The sequence below is a fragment of the Phascolarctos cinereus genome, unplaced genomic scaffold, assembly GCF_003287225.1.
Source record: "Phascolarctos cinereus isolate Bilbo 61053 unplaced genomic scaffold, phaCin_HiC Scaffold_7;HRSCAF=346, whole genome shotgun sequence".
Classification (NCBI taxonomy): Eukaryota; Metazoa; Chordata; class Mammalia; order Diprotodontia; family Phascolarctidae; genus Phascolarctos; species Phascolarctos cinereus.
In genome coordinates, this window is record NW_027556180.1 from 53785654 (window position 1) to 53808432 (window position 22779).

At 34.5% G+C, this 22779-nt stretch overlaps 1 protein-coding gene across 3 annotated transcripts in view; it reads right to left on the reverse strand.

Moving 5' to 3' along the window:
• The window catches only part of TRPC1 (transient receptor potential cation channel subfamily C member 1), a 75962-nt gene that overhangs the window by 9941 nt on the left and 43242 nt on the right, over positions 1-22779 (reverse strand). For 2 of the 3 annotated variants that reach the window (XM_020970982.2, XM_020970980.2), the window contains 2 exons: positions 17275-17414; positions 15017-15160 (listed from right to left, as the gene is read on the reverse strand). In XM_020970982.2, coding sequence (XP_020826641.1) covers positions 15017-15160; positions 17275-17414 — 284 coding nt within the window. Of the gene's footprint in view, positions 1-7440; positions 7537-15016; positions 15161-17274; positions 17415-22779 lie in introns of all 3 variants that reach the window. The other variant, XM_078147229.1, reaches the window with a different exon arrangement.

Sequence of the window (22779 nt, forward strand, 5' to 3'; positions counted from 1 at the left end):
TTCAGCCATGATGTCCTTGCAGAAAAGCTAGTTGCCCAATAGGATGGAGAATGGGATGGAGGAAGGGAGGGATGGAAAGAGAGAGAAAAGAGAGCCAGACAGACATACGGAGACAGAGAGAAACAGAAAGGGAATGAGGTAGTTAGGAAGACAAGAGAAGGAAAGAACAAAAGAGAGGGAGAAAGGAAGGGGAAGAGAGAGAGAGAGATGAGAGAAGGAGGGAGAAGAGGAGGAAGTGAGGGGAGAAAGAAAGATAACAGTTGAGGCAGAGAGGCCAGGCGTTAGAAGTAGTTTTAAGGAGTGTTGCAACCCTTGGCAACAAAGAAGAGAACTGAGTACGGATTCATGAGAGAACCAGCCCTGGCTCCAGGGAGGGGCAGATCCAGCGAAGCCAGCTAAGCAACTTGCCCAGCAGAGACACTGGAGATAAGAGCATGAGGACCCCACAGGCTGCTGTAGTACCAGAGGTGTGTGCTGCCTCAGACATATCTGTGATTTACTGCCAGTAGACTCTAAGCTTGTACCTACTCTTTTCACAGATTCCGTGTATATTGGGAGAGCATGTCCCAGCTTTATAGAGTTGATATTTTGTAGTTACTGTTTTTTCTGTTTTCTAAGTAAATGCCTTTGCTTTAAGCTAACTGACTACTGGCTGATTAGTGGTGGTAAGCTCATAACAGTGAAGGCTTGTGAACTACAATTTTAGGAGTGCTAGCCTACCTTTGAATATAAGAGCAATCATCCCACTGGGTACCCAATCTACAAACCTCTAAGTGCCCAACTGGGGAGGCAGTTCAGAGGGGTGCTATAAATGGTTTATGTACTATTACAATACTGGCAATTAAAACGGAAAAACAGCAAAATAAAAAACAATTTTTAATCTTAAATGTTGAAGCTTGAGAATATGTGGTATTGCTCCCTTTAGTCCAAAGCAGTCCATTGATCTACATTTGCTTTCTACTTATATGGACACCAATCCTAATCCTTTCCTTCCCTCAGCACTTAATACATAGAGCCTTTGGCCCACCAATTTTCATTCACTTGTTCATTTATTGAATACCTACTAAATGCTAGACAACTATACTAGATGCCATGAGAACGTAAAGAACATTAAGACAGTCTCTCTTTTCATGTGATACAGTGTTGGGCTTTGGCAATAATCTGAGTTAGTAAGTAATGGAGAAACTGCCCCCCGAAGAGAAAAGCATATCAATAAAATCTTTTTAAAGTACAAGAAAAAAAACGGGCACATAGAAAGGGTGATTTTGTTACTATCTTGTTAAATTTGATATGCAGTTTTTAGAGGAAAAACTGTTCATAATTTCAAATACAATCCTCTTTTTTATTCTTTGTATACTGAAATATTTGTGTTTGTTGGTCATTGTTAAGTTTATATTTAAAAATTAAATGAAAAGGGGTAAAATTAGTGCAAAGTCAGCCTAAAGAACAAAAACAAGAAAAAGACATGGCATACAATTAAAATAACTCCATCCTGACCTGTTTAAACAAATCAAGAAATAATGAAATATGGGATGTGGATGGAAGAAATAATGGATACCCAGTACAGTAATTTTATGCAAAAGTTCAAACTATGTAAATCAATGGTCATAGAGAGGAAACAAAACAGCTAGAAAATGCCTTACGATAAACATTTGACTTATTTGCTAGGCACAGACATAGGGTATAAATGAGTATAAAGTGATTTCTTAAGTCTTACAGAAAATGGAACAGAGAAAGGAGGAAAAGTAAAACCAGTTTACTTCTTTTTTTTGAGGGGGGGCTAGGCAATGAGGTTAAAGTGACTTGCCCAGGGTCACACAGCTGGTAAGTGTTATGTGTCTGAGGCCAGATTTAAACTCAGATCCTTCTGAATCCAGGGCCAGTGCTCTATCCTCTGCGCCACCTAGCTGCCCCAAACCAGTTTACTTTTACTGGAGAGTAAAACTTACGTTTAAAGAGAAGTTGACAAGGGATTTAGGCAAAATAATGCAAAGAACATTTAAGGATGAAAATGACTAGCCAATAAAGGAAAAATGGGAAAGATTCCAAAGATTTTTATAATAAAATCTTTTCACCATAAAGAACACTTGGGACTCTTAACATCAGTGCCAGAAGTGCTTATAGAGGAAGTAGAAAAGGCACTAAAGAGAACAAAAATGAGAAAAGCAGGTGCATTAGACCAAGTGTACATAGAAGACATCTGCTCTTCAGACAACAGAAGTAAAAGGTTTTAAGGGATTCACCCTCACAAGGTATCAACTTGCTTCACAAAGTATCTAAAAGTACCAAAGGCGTAGAAAAAATCTCAAGACCTTATCAATATACACCCCTCCCCCCCAAAAAAAAGGTGACTGAGAGATAATCAACTGACCTGTATGTCTATTTTCCCATCTATATAAAACTTTATGAGAACAATCTACACATGCATCAAAGGCATTGTTGATGAGAGTATTAGCAGGGAAGAAGCAGACTTCTGCAAGACACATGCTACAATTTACCTCAGCTTTACCACTGCACAATTGACTGAAAGATTCACAGGAACACAAGATCTCAACTGTGCTTACTACTTGTTGACTATAAAAAAGATTTTGTTTTGGTAGATCAAAAAACTACCTTAAACACTTCTAACAAGGTTTCTCCCATGTATGCCTCAAAATAATGCAGGATTGTTGAAAGACGTGAAAATACAAATAACCTACAACACCCAGTCATTTTAATATCTGATAGGAAATTAAGCATATGTTTGCAGAAGATATTCACCGTCATCATGAACACACACTGAATATGTACAACCAGCTGGATTCAGAATTAAATATGCGTTGGCTGCATTGACCATGGGAAATTAAAGAGCTCTTTTTAATTTGTCCAAACTTATCCCTAAAATTAAGGTCCATCTTGGTAACACCAGTATTCTATCGGTGGCTACTACAGTTACTAATCATGAAAACACTATAGTCTCTGGTCATCATGTGGAGAAAGCAAGGGTTTTCTTTCAAAAAAAAAAGTGAGGGAGGCCTCTAATATATTAGGTTGACACCCGGTGATAAACATATGAGAGAATATGGATAAAAATCAAATAAGCAGATATGGATGGGTTTCTAATCTGTACTGTTGGTGGGAACATCCACATAAACGAAATAATAAATTCATTAGAGTTTTTAAATGTTCTGAATTGTACCTTGGACTCTAAGGTCTAATCTACCTCTCCTAATGTCCTTGATAAATTTAAAGCAGAATATCATGTTAAATTCAGGGTGGAGAGAGAACTGGGCCTGAAGTCAGGAAGATGAATCTGGCCTCAGACACTTACCAGCTATGTGACCCTGGACAACTCACTTAACCCTGTTTGCCTCAGTTTCCTCATCTATAAAATGGACTGGAGAAGGAAATGGCAAATCACTCCAGCATCTTTGCTAAGAAAACCCCAAATGGAGTCATGAAGAGTCAGACACAATTGGAAATAACTCAACACATCATAACAAATAGCAGAAAGTCAGTGATCCACCATTTCAATTTGTACTATTTTCTAGGTCCATAGAATGTTTCTTAAACTGACCAATCTCTCCTACTCATTTTATTTCCTACATTTAGTAGCAAATGCCTCTCTAAATGAGTGTTGGGTTTTGTTGTGTGTGTGATAAATTATAGCCCGTGACAGGAAATAGAAAAAAAAAAAGAGCCCACACACAAAACATGTATCCAATAGAATTATTGGAAGATAATATTTCTTGCTAACTCATATGTGAAATGTTGCCAACTTCTTAGGTCCACATTTCAAGGTGGCCCTCAACTAGCTGCCTGGACAACTGTCTTCAGTATAAAAATACTATGTGAGGTGCAGAAACCAAGATGACTTCTTAACTTTCACTTTAATACAAGATGGTACCCTTCTCTGATACATGTTAAGGTTCTTTCCTCAATTTCTCAGTTTCCAAGATTCTGAGGCTATAAGTAGTATGGAAGGAAAGGTATTCTTTGTTACTTCTACTTCCAGATGTACATTTTGGATTTTCAAGTGTAACTGGTTAAGAAGGTAAAGGAAGGGGAGAAAAAAGGCTTACTCTATGGGTTATGTAAATGTATTGGAATTATACTGGAATTATTTTCATAAGTACAGAGGCCTGTTTTTATGGCTGAGGTTAGATTCTACAAAACATTCTCAGATTCCAGAGCCTCACTCCTCCACATAAGTGGATCTCATCAAGGGTTTCATGGCAAAAAAAAGAATAAAGCTGATATTAAGTTTGTTTATGGTCTGGATTTCTGATTTGACTTTCCTGAGCAAAGTCACCAGATTCAAAATCATGCTATAGTGGAAGGAAATAGCTTAACATTTACTCAAAGATTTTGTTCAGAACTTTACATATTGGGGTATCTTACATCCATGAGACAAATCAGCAGTCCTTCTGAAAGACTAGAACAGGTCCAAACAAATCACTGCAGAACATAGTACCATTTTCTACAACAAAACTAAGTACACATAGCCCTGCAAGAAGTCACAAACTCATTTAAAAATACCTTTTAGGCAGTAAAATCTGTATGGAAAATACTCCCAATCAAAAGCAAATAGCAGACCGAAAGATTATTCATTTCAATGAATAACCAGATAGAAATATTCAATTACTCTATTACCTTGCTTATTTCTAAAAGGGGAATAAGGGGAATAATGATGACAAGCATTCATTCAGACCTCTGAAACAACAAAAAAATATTTGCCAGGGATTCTGTAAGAATACTTCTTTGTCACACATGGGTTTTACTGTATGTACTCTGAGGATTCTTCAAATTCTAAGATCTTATGGCCATACCTAGCTATTTATCTAGATGATTATCAATTCTATTATTAATACCTTTTAGTTTGATGATCATAACCAAGAGAGTCAATTTTAAGTATAAGTAGATTTTGTATTTGTTAAATATAAAATATAACTTTTTATTAAAAATTTTTACACACTTTGGAACAAAAAATTTCTCCTGAATACAGACAACAATGATTAATGATAGCTGTCTTTTAAAATCAATGATTCTTATGAAATAAAATTTAGAATTTCTCAATATTTGAAAGTATTGTTTTCTCATCTTGTGGCTGATTTCTGAGACTATATCCACACATTTCTTCTTTTCCAAGTGTTTCTAAATTGTGATTTTTAAAATTCAGAGAGGAAAAGGCTAAAAGGTCATTATTTATAGGTAAACATAAAGGGAATGAAAATGTTTTGGTTCATTTACAATGTATTTTAAGACATTATAGACCACTCTACAGGCTGCACGAATTCACAAATAATTAAAGCTGAATTTAAATTGAGCTCCCAAATCCAACATGGGAAATGTGCGCTCTTATAAGGTTCGCTGATAGTATCACTTGGTTTTGACGTTAGAACTACCAGGGAGGTTATTATATTAATAAGTCACATTTGCTAGATGAGGGCTCTAGTGAGAGTCCAGTATATTTAGAGCACTCAACTAAAGCTAAGCTAACTTAATAAATATCAGCAAACAGAGGATCAGTTGAGATTGAAGACAGAACAGAGTCTGTTCTAAAAAAAAAAATTCTTATGGAATGAGAACTAGTCTTTAATCTGTAATTAAGTTACTGTGAATTGTGGTTCTACTGAGAAAAACATGTCTGCTCAAAACAACCCTGACAGTAATTGAAAAGTTTGGGTCATTTGGAATAATTTATTAACTTCATGTTTCTATCCATTCACTGAACAAATCTAAATAAATCATCTAAATAAGTCTAAATAAAGCTATTGGGAGTTCAATTATTGTAAGTAAGAAAAATAAACAGAATAGGATCATCATAGGATTATACTTTCTAAATAGATATCCTTTCCAGTAAATAGTGATGATGAATATCATGGATACCTTTTTAGAGATTTTATTCTGGATCACTCTCTATTTCTTGGTTCTGCATGTATATGATAACCTACATAATGTTGCTGATGATTTAAAGGTCTCAGCACATTAAGCACCAAGGAAAAGCAAATATTTATATTTTAAAACACAGGAAATAAATTAGTTTTGACATTTAGGCATTACTTGAAGTGACATTCAGAAATAATTTCTAAATCATTGTCCAGGCTGTCTCTTTTTATCTTTTGCCAAGATGTTTTTTTCTCTTTCCACAGTTATCACCCTTCCTGTCCTTCCTTTTTCCCTTCCCCAGGCCTCTTCTTTAGTTGCCCATAATAAGGAATTCTCTAAATATTTGTTAAATAAAGCTTTGTTTCTGTTATAAACTAAAATATCATTAAGTTAAATCTTCTTATTCAAAACAAAAACTTAAAACAAAACCAGCTTTATTTTACTTTCACTACCTTCTTGGCCCAGCTCCTAACCCTCTGGACTTCAAAACTTCTCTTCAGTCATCTCATCCTGGAACCTCCCTCAGTGAGCCTCATGGCCCTCAAATACTTACTTTATCACTCCCCCAGCCTACTCACCATGGAATATCCCTCCACAAGGTCCACCTTACCTTCTCTTCTCCCATTAGTAAGTTCCTCCTGGAGCCTACATTTTGTTAAGAAGGTAGGCCAGTCTGCCTTTATTCCCCACCTGGTTCCGCATTCTGGACTTCAAAACAATGACCCCAAGTTACCACTCCCTCCTTTTCAGCTCCCTTTTGTGTACTGTCTTCCCCCATTAGAATGTAAGCTCCTTGAGAACAGGGACTCTTCCTTCCTCCCTCCCATTCCTGCTTTCTCTCATTTTTCTGAGTCAGAGATTCTCAATACAAAAAATAGTTCTTAAAACACAGGCAGCCATCTAGCAACAATTTTCCAATCATATGCAGCTATCTCTCAACTATAATTTATCGAATACCTCCACATTACTTCCCAACACAGTCCTTGTACAAAGCTGATCTCCTTTCCATTAAGCTTTGTTTGTTCCCACATCTGTGTACTTTTGAAGCCCCCTGTGACTAGAATGCAAGTTCTTCCCCTCTGCCATTCTAAATCTTATACTTGCTTCAAAGGCCATTTTAAAATTCACTTCATTCTGACTGACACGGCCATATCCATTGAACCAGAGACTCCATTACTGGGCTTGTTTCCCCAAGGAAGCCATTGATAAGAAAAAAGTCTCCACAGACACCAAAATATTTAGAGCAGCATATTTTGTGACAGCAAAGAACTGGAAACAAAGTAAATGCCCATAAATTGTGGAATGGCTAAACAAACTGTGGTACATGAATGTAATGATTATTACTGTGCCATAAGACGTTATGTGCATAATGAATCAGAAAAGCATGGAAATGATGTATATGAATTGATACAGAGTGAAGTGAATAGAGCCAAGAAAGCAATAAACACAGTTAAACTTTAATAATGGAAATGGAAAGAATAACTACACACCAAAAAATTAATAGTGAATGTAACAAAATTATAAAAATCAAGCAGGATTTATGAAGAAATAGGAAAGGACACTCCAACCTACCCCTTCATGGAGGTGGGAGATCCACGGGTGTTTCAAATTGCACATATTTTCAGACTTTTTCAATGTATTGATCAGTTGCGTTGATTTTTTTCCTCTCTAAAAAAATATCATTTGTTATATGGGATGGCTCTCTGGGAGGGGGAGAGCAAGGAATACTTGGGATAACTATGATGATGTCATAGAAGTCATCAATAAAATAGAAATAATCAATAAAAACTTATTTTAGAAAAAGATTCACTTCATCCAAGAAGCCTTTCATGATTAAAAATAGACCTTTAGCAGCTATGAGTACAATCCCCACTATTTACCCTTGTGTGTATTACTACCTTGAAATTCTCCATTTCACATAGGTGTGCATTTTTAAAATCTCCAACTGAATGCTAACTCCCACAATTCAAGGTTCATTACTCTATTTTTGTAAATGCCATAATCATAGTCATAGTAATATGAACATATTAGGTACTTAATAAATGTTTGTTGAATAGAGGACTAAATGACAAGTGAATTCCACAGCCAGAAGAGAAAGTATCCTAGAGATCCCTAATAAAAAAATGAGCTTCTGAAAATATTTACACATGGTATAGTTCCTCTCTCGGAAAATCTAGAATAAACAGAATATGATGACTTTAAAATGCACAATTTCACTAACAAAGAGATGCAAAATAAAATAGCTTTGAAGAATCTGCTCACACCTATCAAATTAGGAGAAATAATGAAAAACATTGAAATCTGATATTAGAGGGGCTGTGAAGAAACTAGTATACTCATTGAATGGCACTGTAAATTTGTAGAAACCTTTTGGAGAACAGTATGACAGTATAAAGTAAAAATTACAAAAATAATCACACCCTTTGACCTAACTGTTCTATTGCTGGGAATATATCCTGAAAGTGTTATCAAAAACAAAAACATAAAAAGGTAGGTAGATAGAGATGCATCTATTAATATACAGATCTACAATTAGCTCTATATCTAATTATATATTGATAGATAAATCTAATAGCTTTAAGCTTTTTGGATAGCCTGAATTTTCAAAGATGTTCATAGCAAAATTATATGTAACCGCAAAAAAAAAACCCTAACACAACAACACAAAAACAACTGAAGTAACCTAAATATTCAACAAGAAGAGACAGATTAAATAAACTGTGATATATTAATGTTACGAAATATTATAACGAAATTAAAACATGGGTAGGAGAGAAAGAAAGAAATCTGGAAAGACCTTTACAAAATAATGCAAAGAGGAAAAAAACTGAACCAGAAGAATATATACTATACATACATAAAGTTGATATTTTAAAAAGTGAATGAATGGATAAAGATTCTTGATTGGGACTTAGGGGGAGCAACTAAAAAGTTATATTTTATGAAATGGAATTAATTTTAGTAGTTACAAAGCAAAATTAACTGTATGACATTCAATACTATCTTTAATATGTTAATTCCTAAAATTATATATGTACATATATATTTTAAATAAGATAACATATACAAAGTACTTAGCACAGTCCCTGACACACAGTAAAATGCTCAATAAATGCTTAATCCCATTCTTTTCACCTTAAAAGATAGGGAAAAAAAACAGGAATATTTCTAAGGATAAAAATTTGGGAAACCAATAGTGGCAGGAGAAAAGATGCATATAAACTGCAAGACATATAAACTGTCATAAATTGAATGCCCAAGAATGACTTTCTAAAAAGGAATCTAAAATGTGATTGTTACATGTAGGAATTTTCATACTTATTGGTAAACTGAGCAAAATCAAAAGTATACTTTGTAGATATCATTTTAGAAGATTTATCTAATGCCTAAACAGAACTAATTGAGTGTAAAATGGCTGTTTTCATGTGACAAATTAAAAATAGCTAAATAGATTATATAACACATGAAGTAAAAAGATAATTTTAACTTGTCTTATATAATAATAATTTGAAATTAATGTATAAAACATCTCTTGGATTAGATAAAAAATAAAATGTCATGATATGAAAAACTGTAATCTATAAACACACACAGGGATTATTTGGTAATTTTCTAACTTTCCAAACAATATAAATTTCTGAATATAAGGGGAAAACAGCAGAAAAGAGAAGTTTTCCACAGACTGAATGATGAATATAGGCATATGAGTATACACAGAAATATCTTGCTTTTTTCTGGGAAAGGACACAGAGGTCAGGAGAGTTAGACCAAATAGTAGAGAAAAAATAAACAGCGTACATTCCTATGAAGACCTTGAGCAACTCTGTTCTATAAGTTTGGTGGAAAAGGGGCTACTTTGTGCTTCTTAAAAATAAACTTTAAAAAACCCTGAGTCTTTTTGGCTGGCATGGGATAAACATTTCTGCTATTACTAACTCCCTATAAATATATACTTTTATCCACATGAAATTATCGAGGTTCTCTATTTATCTGTGTTCATGTCACTGTCTTTCAATAAAATATAAGCTCCTTGAGGGTACAGATTATTTCAGTTTTGTCTTTGTGTCCCCAGCAACTAGGACAGTCCCTGGCACATAATAGGCACTCAGTAAAGGCTTGTTGAATTAATGTTTTCCTACTCCTTATTTTCTCTGCATCTACAAAATTCCTTACCAAAAATTCAAACTAGCATTTCTGACATGACATCCAAAGAATAGCAAATTATAGCATCTTTAAGCTTCAAACAGAAAATTCTTTTATATTTTTCAATAATTAACAAGTATACAAATATGTATTGATCATCTGTCAATACATGACTATAAGAAAAAACAACACCTCCAGACACAGAAAACTAAGAAACACTCTATGGTGAAGAAGACCTGGCACTGAGTGGAAAAGCAAATCTGATTAGAGCAATAAGCAAATTGCTTTGTGGGAGTGGGTCATTTTATGAGGTACAAGTGTAACTGTTCTTAATATTATGTTAATAGAAGCTGAAGTTATGGATCTAATCCAAAAATGGGCCAATTGCAAACTCTTTGTTTCACGGTCACAGAAATGGACTTCCAATTTAGCCTGCATTCTTATTGATTCTAAAGGGAACAAGGTGAAAAATTGGTTGAGTAAACTCAAAGCCTTCATTCCTATTTAAAAAGCACTTGTCCTAGTGTTTAGTGGTGTCATCTTCACATTTAAAATAATACCGCTCAATATTCTAGAGACCATTTCCTACGTCTTTTTAAACTTTGCGAGCACTAGACTGCATCTGAGTTGTCTGTACTCTGTTTTCTAATTTAACATTTCATGAAACACATCCTTTATGACTTTATGACACTTCAACAACTCAACTAAAACACTTATTGTCTACTCTATGCAAAGTACTATGCTAAGTGCTGAGGATGCAAAGAAAAACAAAACAATTTCTGCCCTCAAGAAACTTACATTCTACTTAGGGGATACATAGATAACATATAGTATATGCTAAAGAATACAGAGCCATTTCAAGAGGGAAAGACCACAAACAATTAGGGAGATCAGAAAACATTTCATGTTAGAAATGGCATCTAAGCTATGGATTTCAAGGAGTGATGGTGGGGAAGAGAGGGAGCACATTTCAAACACGAGGAACCATACATGCAAAAGCATCTGCATGGAAGATGGAATGTTAAAGGGAATAAATAGTTAGCAAGTCAGTTTGACTAGGGGAGAAATTTGAAATAAGACTGGCTGAGGATTTTGCATTTTATCCTAGAGGTGAAAGGGAAATACTGACAATTTTTGAGCAGGGGAATGGTAAAATAGTTACCTTCCTGGGTTAACCCTAACTACCCATAAAAGAAAAATCAATTAGATGAAGAATGCCTATTGTCTAGGCTCAGTTGGAAAACCTCAAGAACTCATCCATGAGTATCTGTATCTTGGACAGACATTGCAAAGAGGCAATAAGTTGGACCCAAAATTGAACAGGAAGAAGGCAAAGTTCTTTTAATGACCCCAAGCATCTCACTGAAACTAATTCCCACCTTTTAAATATCATTATTTTAATAGTCATAGAACACTGTAAAGAAGAAAATCAATTATCTGAGACCAATGTGAATATTAGAGTATTGAGAAACTAGGCATTATGGGTCAGTAGTTATTGATGTTCTCTTGAACACCTTTTTCTCAGTAACAATATTTTTTAAACTTTCCCTGTTTCCCTTTAATATTCCCTGTTATCTTTCTAGCAGATAAGTGGCACAGAGGATAAAGTGCTGAGCCTGGAATCAGGAAGACTTGAGTTCAAATCTGGCCTCAGATACTTACTAACTGATTGACCCTAGTAAGTCACTTAAACGTTGCCTGCCTCAGTTTTCCCAATAGTAAAATGGGGATAATAATAGCACCTAACCCCAGGATGGCTGTGAGGATTCAATGAGATAATATTTGTAGTGGTTAGTATGGGCACATAGTAGGCACTTAATAAATCACTTCTTCCTTTTTTCCTTCCTTCTTTCCTCCCTTCTCCCCTATTATTGAACTAACTTATGAAATACTTAATCAATGTTTTCAAAACTGTGACATCTTCAGTACATACTTCTATATATACTTGATTTGTACCAATGGCTTTTCCCAATTTCAATTTCTTAAATGTTTGAGGCCAAACCACCAGGTTTCATTGTCATCATTTCAAACAAAATGATAAAATTATTTTGGAGGAGCTCAAAATGTGTTCAAATTTCTCCGCTGGCCTCACACCTAGAATTCTACTCTAGGTTTCAAAAGAGATAGCATCATCTCTTAAGATGATGTAGCGCACTAGCCAAAACTGAGCTACTCTTTCCCTCAGATCAGAAACACACCCAACTTCTTCATCCTTAAAAATCCCTCACTTGATCTGACTGACCTCACTATTATCCTATATCTCTCTTTCCTTTCTCAGGTAAACTCTCTAAGCCATCAATACAAGGTGTATCTACTTTTCTCTTTCTCACTCTCTTCTAAATCCTCTGCAACCTGGCTTTGGACCTTATCATTTAACTGAAACTGCTCTCTCCAAAATCCCCAAGGATCTCTTAACTGCCAAATCTAAAGATCGTTTCTCAATACTCATTCTGCTTTACATCTCTGCCACATTTGACACAGCTGATCACCACTTCCTGGATACTTACTCCTTTCTAGGTTTTTGTGACACTATTCTCTCCTGGTTCTCTTCCTATCCCCTACTTCTTAACCTCTTTTGCTGCATGTTAATTCATGCATACCCAAGAACCGTAAGTGTCCCTCAGATCTCTGGCCTCTGCCCATTTCTCTATGCCAGGGGTTCTTATGCTTTTTTGTGTCATTTGACCCCCTTTGGCAATCTGAGGAAGGCTATAGACCTCTTCACAGAATAATGTTTTGGGGGGGTTTTTTGGCCAGGCAATTGGGGTTAAGGGACTTGCCCAGGTCACACAGCTAGTGAGTATCATGTGTCTGAGGCCGTATTTGAATTCAGGTCCTCCTGACTCCACAGCTGGTGCTCTATCTACTGTGCTACCTGGCTGCTCCAGAATAACATTTTAAAATGCAAATTATGTCAAGATACTGTTATCAAAATATTTTTCAAAAACAAGTTCACAAACCCCAGATAAAGACTCTCTAAGCTATATACTCTCACCTAGCAATCTCATCACTTCAATTACCATTGCTATACAAATGATTCCTGGATCTATATGCTCAGCCCTAGCTGCTCTCCTGAGCTCCAGTTCTACATCTCCAACCGATTCTTGGACAACTTGAACTGGATATCCAACAGGCATCTCAAACTCAACATGTCTCAAATGAAATTCATTGTCTTTTCCCCAAGAACCTTTTGAACTTCCATATGACTATTCAGGGAGCCACCATTCTCCTGGTTACCCAGACCTACAACCTAGGTATCATCTTTTGACTTCTCACATTCAACTACATATCTAATCCACTGTCATATCTTGCTGTTTCTACTTCCTAAATATCCCTTGTGTATGTCCCCTTCTCTCCACTCACACAACCTTCACCCTAGGTCAAGCCCTCACCTTCTCATGCCTAGACTATTACAAAAGCCTTCTAGGGGTCTTTGCTTCATGTCTCTCTCCATTCCTCATACAGTCTCTACTTGGCTGTCAAAGTGATTTTCCTAACGTATAGGTCTGACCATGTCATTCCCAATTAATTCCAGTGGCTCCCTATTAATTCCAGCATCAAATATAAACTCCTCTTTGGCACTTAAAGCTCTTAATAATCAGGACCCTTCCTACCTTTCTAATCTTCTTACATTTTACTCTTTTCCCATCCTCCATCTTTAATACACTCTATATTTCACCTACATACTGGCCTACTCATTTCCTCATATATGACACTCAATCTCCAATTTCTATGTCTTTGTACCGACTGTTCCCACTCCAAAAATTGTTCTGTCTTCTTACCTCTGCCTACCTTCTGCAAAAGGCCTTTCCCAGGCAAAGACTTTCCTCTCTGAAATTACTTTCCATCTAATTCTGTATATATCTTTTATATGTACCTAGAAATTTTTGAATTTGTATCCATTATAATATGAATTCTTTGAGGGCAAAAGGAATGGTTTTTGCCTTTCTGTATATCCTCTGTGATTAACACAGTGCCTGACACACAGTGCTTAATTAATGCTTCTTTTGATTGACACTGTATTTGTTTCACACTAGAATGAGAGATCAGAGATGTACAGCCTAAACTGTATATTGGTAAACCAAAGATATTAAAAGAACAATGCATTGGATAAATTCTCCATGGGAGCTTTATAAGAAAACTTAAATAATAATCCCACAAGATGAGAAGTCATGGAGGAGTTATAATTGTTATCAAAGCAGCGAGTCCCAAGACAGATGCAACTGAAGATCTAGTATACTACCTCCGGTTTGATCATTACATGAATTGGGTTTTAAAAATAAATATAATAAATGGAGCTCAGTCACTTAAGAAAATTAAGTTAGTTCTTCCTAGTAAGTTCAAATAGTTGTGAATAATTCCCCATGCTTTTTACTAAAAATGCAAGCATTATATATCCAATATTTAATAAGGAAAAAATAGAAACCAGAATACTTTGAAATAACATTTCCTTTTTTAAAATTATTATGAAACATCATTTAAAATTTTAATCAGTTCTTAGCCTATAGTATTTAACATGTAGTATTTATTAAGAATGATTGTCACCAATTAACCTTTCCTAGACCAGCTGCCAGCTCTACTTACCTTCTGATATTCATGAACTGATTATTCATCCTCAGTTTTCTTCTTTTCCTTCCTTTAGGGAAATACACTTTTTCCTGATCTTAATATTCTAATACTTCAAGCATACAGTAGTAATAGAAAAAGAATTTCATGATAACTGCCAAATTAAAATTCAGAGAAGAGCTACATATAAATTTATTTAGGGATATATGAAAGGATGTTCTTAATAAAATTTAAATGACTTAAAAGAAAATAATTCCAAATTAACCAGAAATAAGGACAACAGTCACAGATTGTTCAAGGCCTTCATTTGTTAAGCAGCTTTCCCTTCATATGAAAAGTATGTAGAACATTATATCAAGTTTATTTAAATGTTCACTGTGGATTATAAATTATAAAATAACATCTCTCAAATTCTCTTGCAGAAATTTTAATCTTTTACCTGTAATGGCCCCAAGATGGAGCTTGTCGTATACATAAAAAAGAGGCGGAGATAACTCAGAACATTAGCAAAAGCAAAAAGACCTTCTGCCACTAACGTAGGATGAAATGCGTCCCAATCCTTTCGATCAGCTGAGTCATGAAACTGGAGTTAAGAAGAAAAAAAGTCAAAAGCAAAGCCCACTATTTTGTTAAACAAAAGTGAACACGCTGACTATTCAAAGCCAATCCAGAAAGTATATAATGTGCATGGGTATATACACAAACATTTATATGTATGGATCATTGCTCAGTCTCTCAAAACAGTTCCATATATTCATCAAGCATATTCTTTAACACTAGATAGATGAAGAAATAGAATTTTTAGTAAACTAAAAGGTTTTCTGAAGTGTATTTTATTCACTAAAATCCTGGAACACATTACAGAATCACAGATTTAGTTCTGGAAGGGACAACAAAGGTCATCTAGTATAATATCTCATTTTACAGATGAAGAAACTGAGGTGTCAAGAAGTTAAATGCTTTGCCCAAGATCACACAGGTAGAGCCAAGATTCAAACTTTGACATTTTGACATCATACTCACAACACTCTTTAATTCCCTGGTAAGTATGTCAAAAATGCCTACTAAATTTCACTTTTTAAAAAGTCACTTCAGTTCCAGTTCCTAGAATAAATAGCCTAGTTTAAAATTCTACCTGGGATAGGGAATATAGTTATAAATAAAAGACAGATTGGTGTCACAGAAAGATTACTGGAACTGAAGAGTCTTTTGATCTGAATTCCAGCTCTGTTGCTAGATTACCTGGGTAACCTTGGACAAGTAACTATACCTTAGCTTAATTCCTCTGTGAAATGGAAATGAGGCTATTCATACCACCTACCTTATAGGGTTGGGTGGAAAGTCAAATAAAATACCATAATAAAACACTTCGTAATTATAAAGTACTATACAAATATGAGCTATTTTTTAAATCAAATTTTTATCAACTCTAATGATTTGCCCAAGGTCAAACAGGTATTAAGTATCAGAGAAGTTTGAGCCCAGGTCCTTTGAAGCAGGGCTCTTTCCGTTATACTACACTGACAGTTAATCTCTTTTATAAAGCAAATAATCACTTCCAATGTCTCTATCCTGAGTATAAAATGAGACTAATAAGGAATGAATTTACTAGTTTAAACTTTTTTTAGGTCAAATGGTAGAATGTATATATATTGAATATGAGAGGTAACAGGGTTGATGTCTGCATTCTCTACTTTTACCAATCCTTTAAAATCACAGTTACACCTCTATTCCTGCTCTAGTTCACAAATCTTTCCAAAAGGGTAAGGAATAGATTGAGTTACAGGAAGAACAGTGAGTCAGTGCTGTCTATAGATCTGGTCAGCTTCTATTGATTTCTTTCTAGGCAGGCAGTGTGGTGTAATGAAAAAGGTGTTGGCTTTGGAGTCAAAGGAACAAGGTTCAAATGCTGGCTCTTCCACTAATCACCTGTGTGATTAGTCAGTCTATATATAAGGTCCTTTCCAGTTCTAAATCTGCAATCCATAATACTATATGCTACTATTATTAGACATTACTTGTGGTAGTAGCAATTTTGATGATGATATTCTCCATTTCCTCACTTGTAAAGGGAGGGGGTCAGATCAAATGACATTTGAGGTTACTTCCAAATCTAATATTCTATGAGTCTATATTGAAAATGACTACTATCACCTGAAGGAGACTGGGAAACCACAGGATAGATAGATCTTAAAATTCTAATGTAAAAAACATTAGAGTAATGGTTATCCCTCTCTAACAAGTATATTCCTTAATAATGAGGCTAGAATTTTATTAAACTAGAATTAAATCTACTAAAAGGAACCTTTCCCCTTCTATTTAGAGCACCATTAAACTACAAAAGAAAATCAGCATTACATATGTGACATGTGCAAAACACATTATGTAACATTATATTCAGATAAACGATTCCTGAGCTACTAAGTTTCTGAGACAACACAAATATTTAACTCTAACAATTCAGTTTTGAGTTACTTTGTACTCTCCTCATAAGCATGTTCAGCCCTATATGGGGAATGTGAAACCATTAACCCACACAGTTTTAAGCTAGTGGTCTACTTAACTTCCATAGATAAACATGATTATAAACAAATAAAAGATTTAATCTCCTGTTATTCTGGGGTTACAAATCTGGAGATTTTTTAATGTTTCCCAATAAACTTTATTGCATTTTTAACTGATATAGTGAATAGTCACCTTGTTATGAGCAACAACTTTGAGGGCAAAGGTTGCCAAATAAAGGGAATTCATGACAAAACTGAGTTGATTACGAGATTCTTCTAAAAAGTCTTCCAATCCATCATACCAGAGTCTTTTAACATCTGACCACACCATTCCTAAAAGGGGATGGGGGTGGTGGGGTGGGAAGAAACATCAAACAATGCATACTTAATTCTACTATATAAGAAGAAAAAATACTTAAAAGTAGAATAAACAACTGAAATAGTACACTTGGGTCACTGCAAGTCTTATAAAAATAAAAGATTTTTTTAGTAAAAAGAAAAGGTTACCACTATTAGAAAAATATAATCATAATCTATATTGGAGAATGAGACAATGGTAGAAAACAGAGAAAACTTGAAAGGATGGATTTTCATGCTTAAAAAGTCCAAATATTAATAACTGGAAATACTTCCATTAATGAGTTATAAACAAATATTTATTAGTACCAAAAGTGTTAATATAATTAAAGGAATTTCATGGCATATTCCTCTATTTGGATGCTTTTTAGGAGAACACAAAGTAACAAAAACCTGAGTTTTTAAATAAACACGAGAGTAAATCTATTCAAGCCAAGTAGATCAAACTCTGGCTTTTCTATGACCAAAATAATTTCAATAGAAAAGTACTTTAGAAAATTCCTGCTCAGGTGCATTTTAACTGTAAAATACCTTTGACACAGAAAGAAAAGTTTCAAAACATTTGCACTGACTATTTGCATTTCCTGACTATCAAACCTTTTTTTAAAATTAAAGGTTTACAGAAGTTGAGGTGTGATAATACCACTGAAACTAGGATGACCATTTAACATTTCTGAAAATGTTAAACCTAACTGTCCAAAAGAAGACATTTATTTTTGCTGCAGTAACTAAACTACTTTCCTTTAGACTTGTTTCAAACTTTTCAAGATGTGGAAGATATCTGTTTTATCTATCATTACTATCCCATGTCAGGATCCACATACAGGCTTCAGAGAAAAAAAATAAATCCTCCTTCCTTTCCCCCCCAAGAAATAACCCAAAACATATCTCTTGAGACAACAGACACTCAAGAGAATCTTCTTGGATTCTCATATCTGTCATGGAATCCTGAGGTTCTTGAAAACCATTGACTTGAAGATTATCAAAATAGGTAAACATTTTTTTCTCTGCATGTAGTTTTTTTTAAAAAAGAATTAAGATTTCACAAAATATAATCTCTATTTTCTGAAATAAATGATTCAGTTAGGAAAAACTTATTAGGACAAAAATGAACCTTGAGGAAAACTTTTTTGAGTAAAAAACTTGGAATACTTAATTGGTATAGACCTATGTGTTGACAAGGAGGGCAAAAAGTTGAAATAATGCTAACAACTATCTGCTAGCAGAAATAACATTCAGTGAGAAAATTCCTTCTACAAAATGAAAGTGGGCACCAGGCTCCGCAATCTAGTGTTAGTGAGTTGCCTGGGTCTCAAAGAGCTTAAGTGACTTGCCCTGGACATATAGATAACAGATATATTTCAGAAGAAAGGCTTGAACCCAAGTCTTCCTGACTCCACGGCCAGGTCTCTCTACCACTCTAGCACACTGCCATTCAGGTACCTTTCAGAGAGACATAGGTTATGTAATCTAGCATAGGATATGTAATCACAACATACCAAATTGCTACCTATTCAAACCTATTTTTTAAAAATTTAAGGATAACAAACTAGGTAGTAATAATGAAGCAATAATGGCTAAAGCCTTTATCTTTGATTTCTAATTAAATCATTGGATTTAAATTTGAGGGGCCTAACGATCATTATTTTCATTTCAATTTTGTTAACCACTCCAACTTAGTTTCTGGGATCTTAGGATACTCTGAGTAAGGAAACTTTCTACCAACACAGATCAGTAACTTCTAGAACTAACAGACCATTATAGAGTTTTCTGGAGCAATTAATAATTTAAATCACTTGCCCAGGGTCACAAAGACAGTATGTGTCAGAATTAGGTTTTGAATCCAAGTCATCTTAATTCTAAGGTCAGCCTTCTATCCACTACTCCATGCTTGCTCTCTTGATACTCCACAGACACAATTTTTTTAATGTTCAATTTGCTATTAACATATATTAACAAAAGTACATTCATCTTAACTTCTGCATACCTAGAAATCGGCATAGATATGGTGGCATTTGCAAAATGACAATCCTCTATTCAATAAAATTTGACAAATTAGTAGGTTTTCACATAGTAAGTCCTTGTTATTTTGAATTACATAATTGTACTTTCCAGATATTCTACTCGTCAAATCAAAGCTTTCTAAAGTGACACTTCATCTAGCAATTATTAATTCCCCTCATACATCCAGATTAACAAATAGTTCTTTCTGCATAGTGTAGAAGGAAAAAACTAGCAGGAAAAATGGCATAAATCCTCAACTGAATGAATGGAAAAAATTTAGGCTTTTTAATGTCAGCTATGATTTTAAAACTTTTTTGAAAATTACATTTCAATATACAATAAAATATGTAGGCTAATACATCTGCCAAAGTCACTCTCATCTCTTTGGCTTCAAAACAATTTCATATTTTAAAATATGTAAGAATTAAAAGCAATATGAAAAGTATATAAATAAAAAACATTATAAATAGCAAAATGAAAACATCATATTTAAAATCCAAAATGCCACTTTCAGTGCTAACTTGTTAATGCCTACAGAAAATGTATACATTGGTTACATTATGGCATGAAGAAACTTACTCTACCTCTTTATTCTCATTGTTGACAAAATACTAAAATGAAACATTATGCCATATTCATCTAGCCTTTTTTTCCTTTATCAAATGTATCCAAAATTTAACTATCTTATATAGATTATGTAGTTAGTGATGAATAGGTATTTCCTTCTGAGGGAGAGAGGGAAGATTAGGGGAAAGGTAAAAAAAAATTGTATCAGTGTAATCTGTAAATAAAATCTCATGATGTGCAATGAAAATAACTATATGAACTGATGGTGCATGTCAGATTTACGTAATTAAATAAAGTGCAAGTGATGTAATTTGCACATATGCTATCTCAGAAAAGCCATAAAAACTCAGGCATAGCTTACTGAAACAAAAGACTGCTCTGAGAAGACTGAATTTATCTTCAAGAATTTCTACTGGCTCAGTCAGTATTACCAACATTGAGTATTTATAAACTTTTTTTTTTTACTGAGAAGTCTTTTCATTAAAGCAGTATTATTGAGAGCATTATTAATACAATCAGCAAATAAACTGTTTAAGAGTCTGAAGAGCCATAGGGCCCTTTCACACAATAAACAATATTAAATACTGGGAGAAATGGTATAAATGACCTTCAACACTTAAGTTCCAGTGAGTCAGTAAGACCTGACAATTAAATGAAAATTAACCATGTGACATAAAGATGTCATATTTTAAGTTCAATTCAATAAGCACGTATTAAAACATATCATATGCAAAGTATTGTGCTAGGGAGACAATTTTCTAAAAAGACATAGCTGCTCTCAAGCAGCTTACTGTTCTACTATGGCTTACGTGGCTTTTGAGTTCGATTTCTACTAATCTCAAGTATTTTATTGGAAAATTAGCTGAATATAGACAATGACAAAAATGATATGCCTTGAAGCCAATATTTTTGGGGGATGTAATCTGGCTTCCGACCTCATCATTCAATTAAAACTGTCCTCTCAAAGTCACCAATGATCTCTATTAACTGCCAAACTCAATCCTCATCCTTCTGATCTCTCTACAGTGATCCTGATTCTCCAGGATTTCTTGACATTATTCTCTCCTGGTTCTCTCATCTATCTGGCTACTTCTAAGTCTTCTTTGGTGGTTCTCCATGCATGTCATATCCACTAATTGAGATATCCCCCAAGACTCTGGCCTGGGCCTACTTCTGTTCTCTCTTTACAGTATGCCAGTTGGTGGTATTATCAGTTCAGTTATCATCTCTATGTAGATAATTCGCAAAGCTATATATCTAGCCCTAGTCACTCTCCTACATCTCCAACTACTTCTTGCATAACTTGAAGTGGAAGTCCAACAGGCAAACTCAGTAAGTCCAGAATGAGACTCATTATCTTTTCCCTAAAAATACTCTGAACCTCCATGTGACTATTCAGGGAGTCACCATCCTCCTACTATTCAGAGCAAATGCTCAAGAACTTTATTGATTATGTGTCTTACAATGACTTGGAAAAGCCAAATCCTACTTCAAAACAAAAACATTTAACAAAAAAAAAATTTAAGCTATAATTACAACAGGAGAGAATTATATAAACTATATAGGAAAAAACCTTCTTCTTGGAGTTGTTAAATTCTAGGGTTACAAAAGGTTGATATGAAGGATTCTTCTATTAACATGATCATTATTAATAACATAATATTTTTGAAGAATATCTTAAAGAGAAGTATGATAGACTCAATTAATTACTCAAAGGTTTTCAGTTTCACATTTCTATGTTCAACCACATTGTTCATAAATGTCTCTTCCATTAAAATGTGAACTCCTTGCGAGTAGAAGTAACCTCTATTTTTCTATTTGTATTCCCAGGACTTAGTACAGTGCTTTACACATATCAAATGTGCATAACAATTTTTTTTCATCCATTTATTCATAAATGATCACCACCATAATAGTATTATATATGGTGAATAAATATATTTTCCCTTTGTTTTCAAAATTAAAAAATTATGCAAAAATATAGAAATAGAGGAAAACATTATATAGGAATATTTTACCTTTTCAACCAGATTATAACATTTTAACTTTTAAATTTAAAATACTCATTTTGTGTACTGCAAACTTTCCAGCTAAAAACAACATTAGGCTTAAGTAGAAAGATGCTTGATTGTTTTAAATTAATTTTAAAATCAATTTAAAACATAAATTAAGACAATGTTAATATTAAAATGAACCAAGCTTGGGCCCTAAAAAGAGGTATGCTGATGATTCTCAGATCTACTTATCTAGCCCTACCCTCTCTGCTGACCTCTAGCCTGCCATCTCCAACTGCCTATTAGTTACCTCAAACTGGATGTTTCAAACTCAATGCATCTAAATTGAATTTATTTGTTCTCCCCAGAGTCTCTCCTCCTCTAAACTCCCACATTATGATGGCACCACCATAATCCCATTCTCCCAGGCTCACAACCCAGATGGTCATCCTCTACTCCGCACTATCTCTAGCCCCCCATATCCAATCTGTTGCCAATGCTTATCAATGTCATCTTTGCAACATCTCTCAAATATGGCCCCTTCTGTCCTCTAACACTGACAACACTCTGGTGTAGGCCTTCGTTACCTCACGCATGGATTTTTGTAATAGCCCACTGGTGAGTCTGTCTGCCCCAGTCTAATCCATCCTCCATTCAGCCACCAAAATGATTTGCCCAAAATGTACATCTGATCATGTCACTCCTTACTCAATAATCTCCCATGGTTCCCTATTACCTCCAGGATCAAATAGAAAATCCTATGTTTTCAAAGCCCT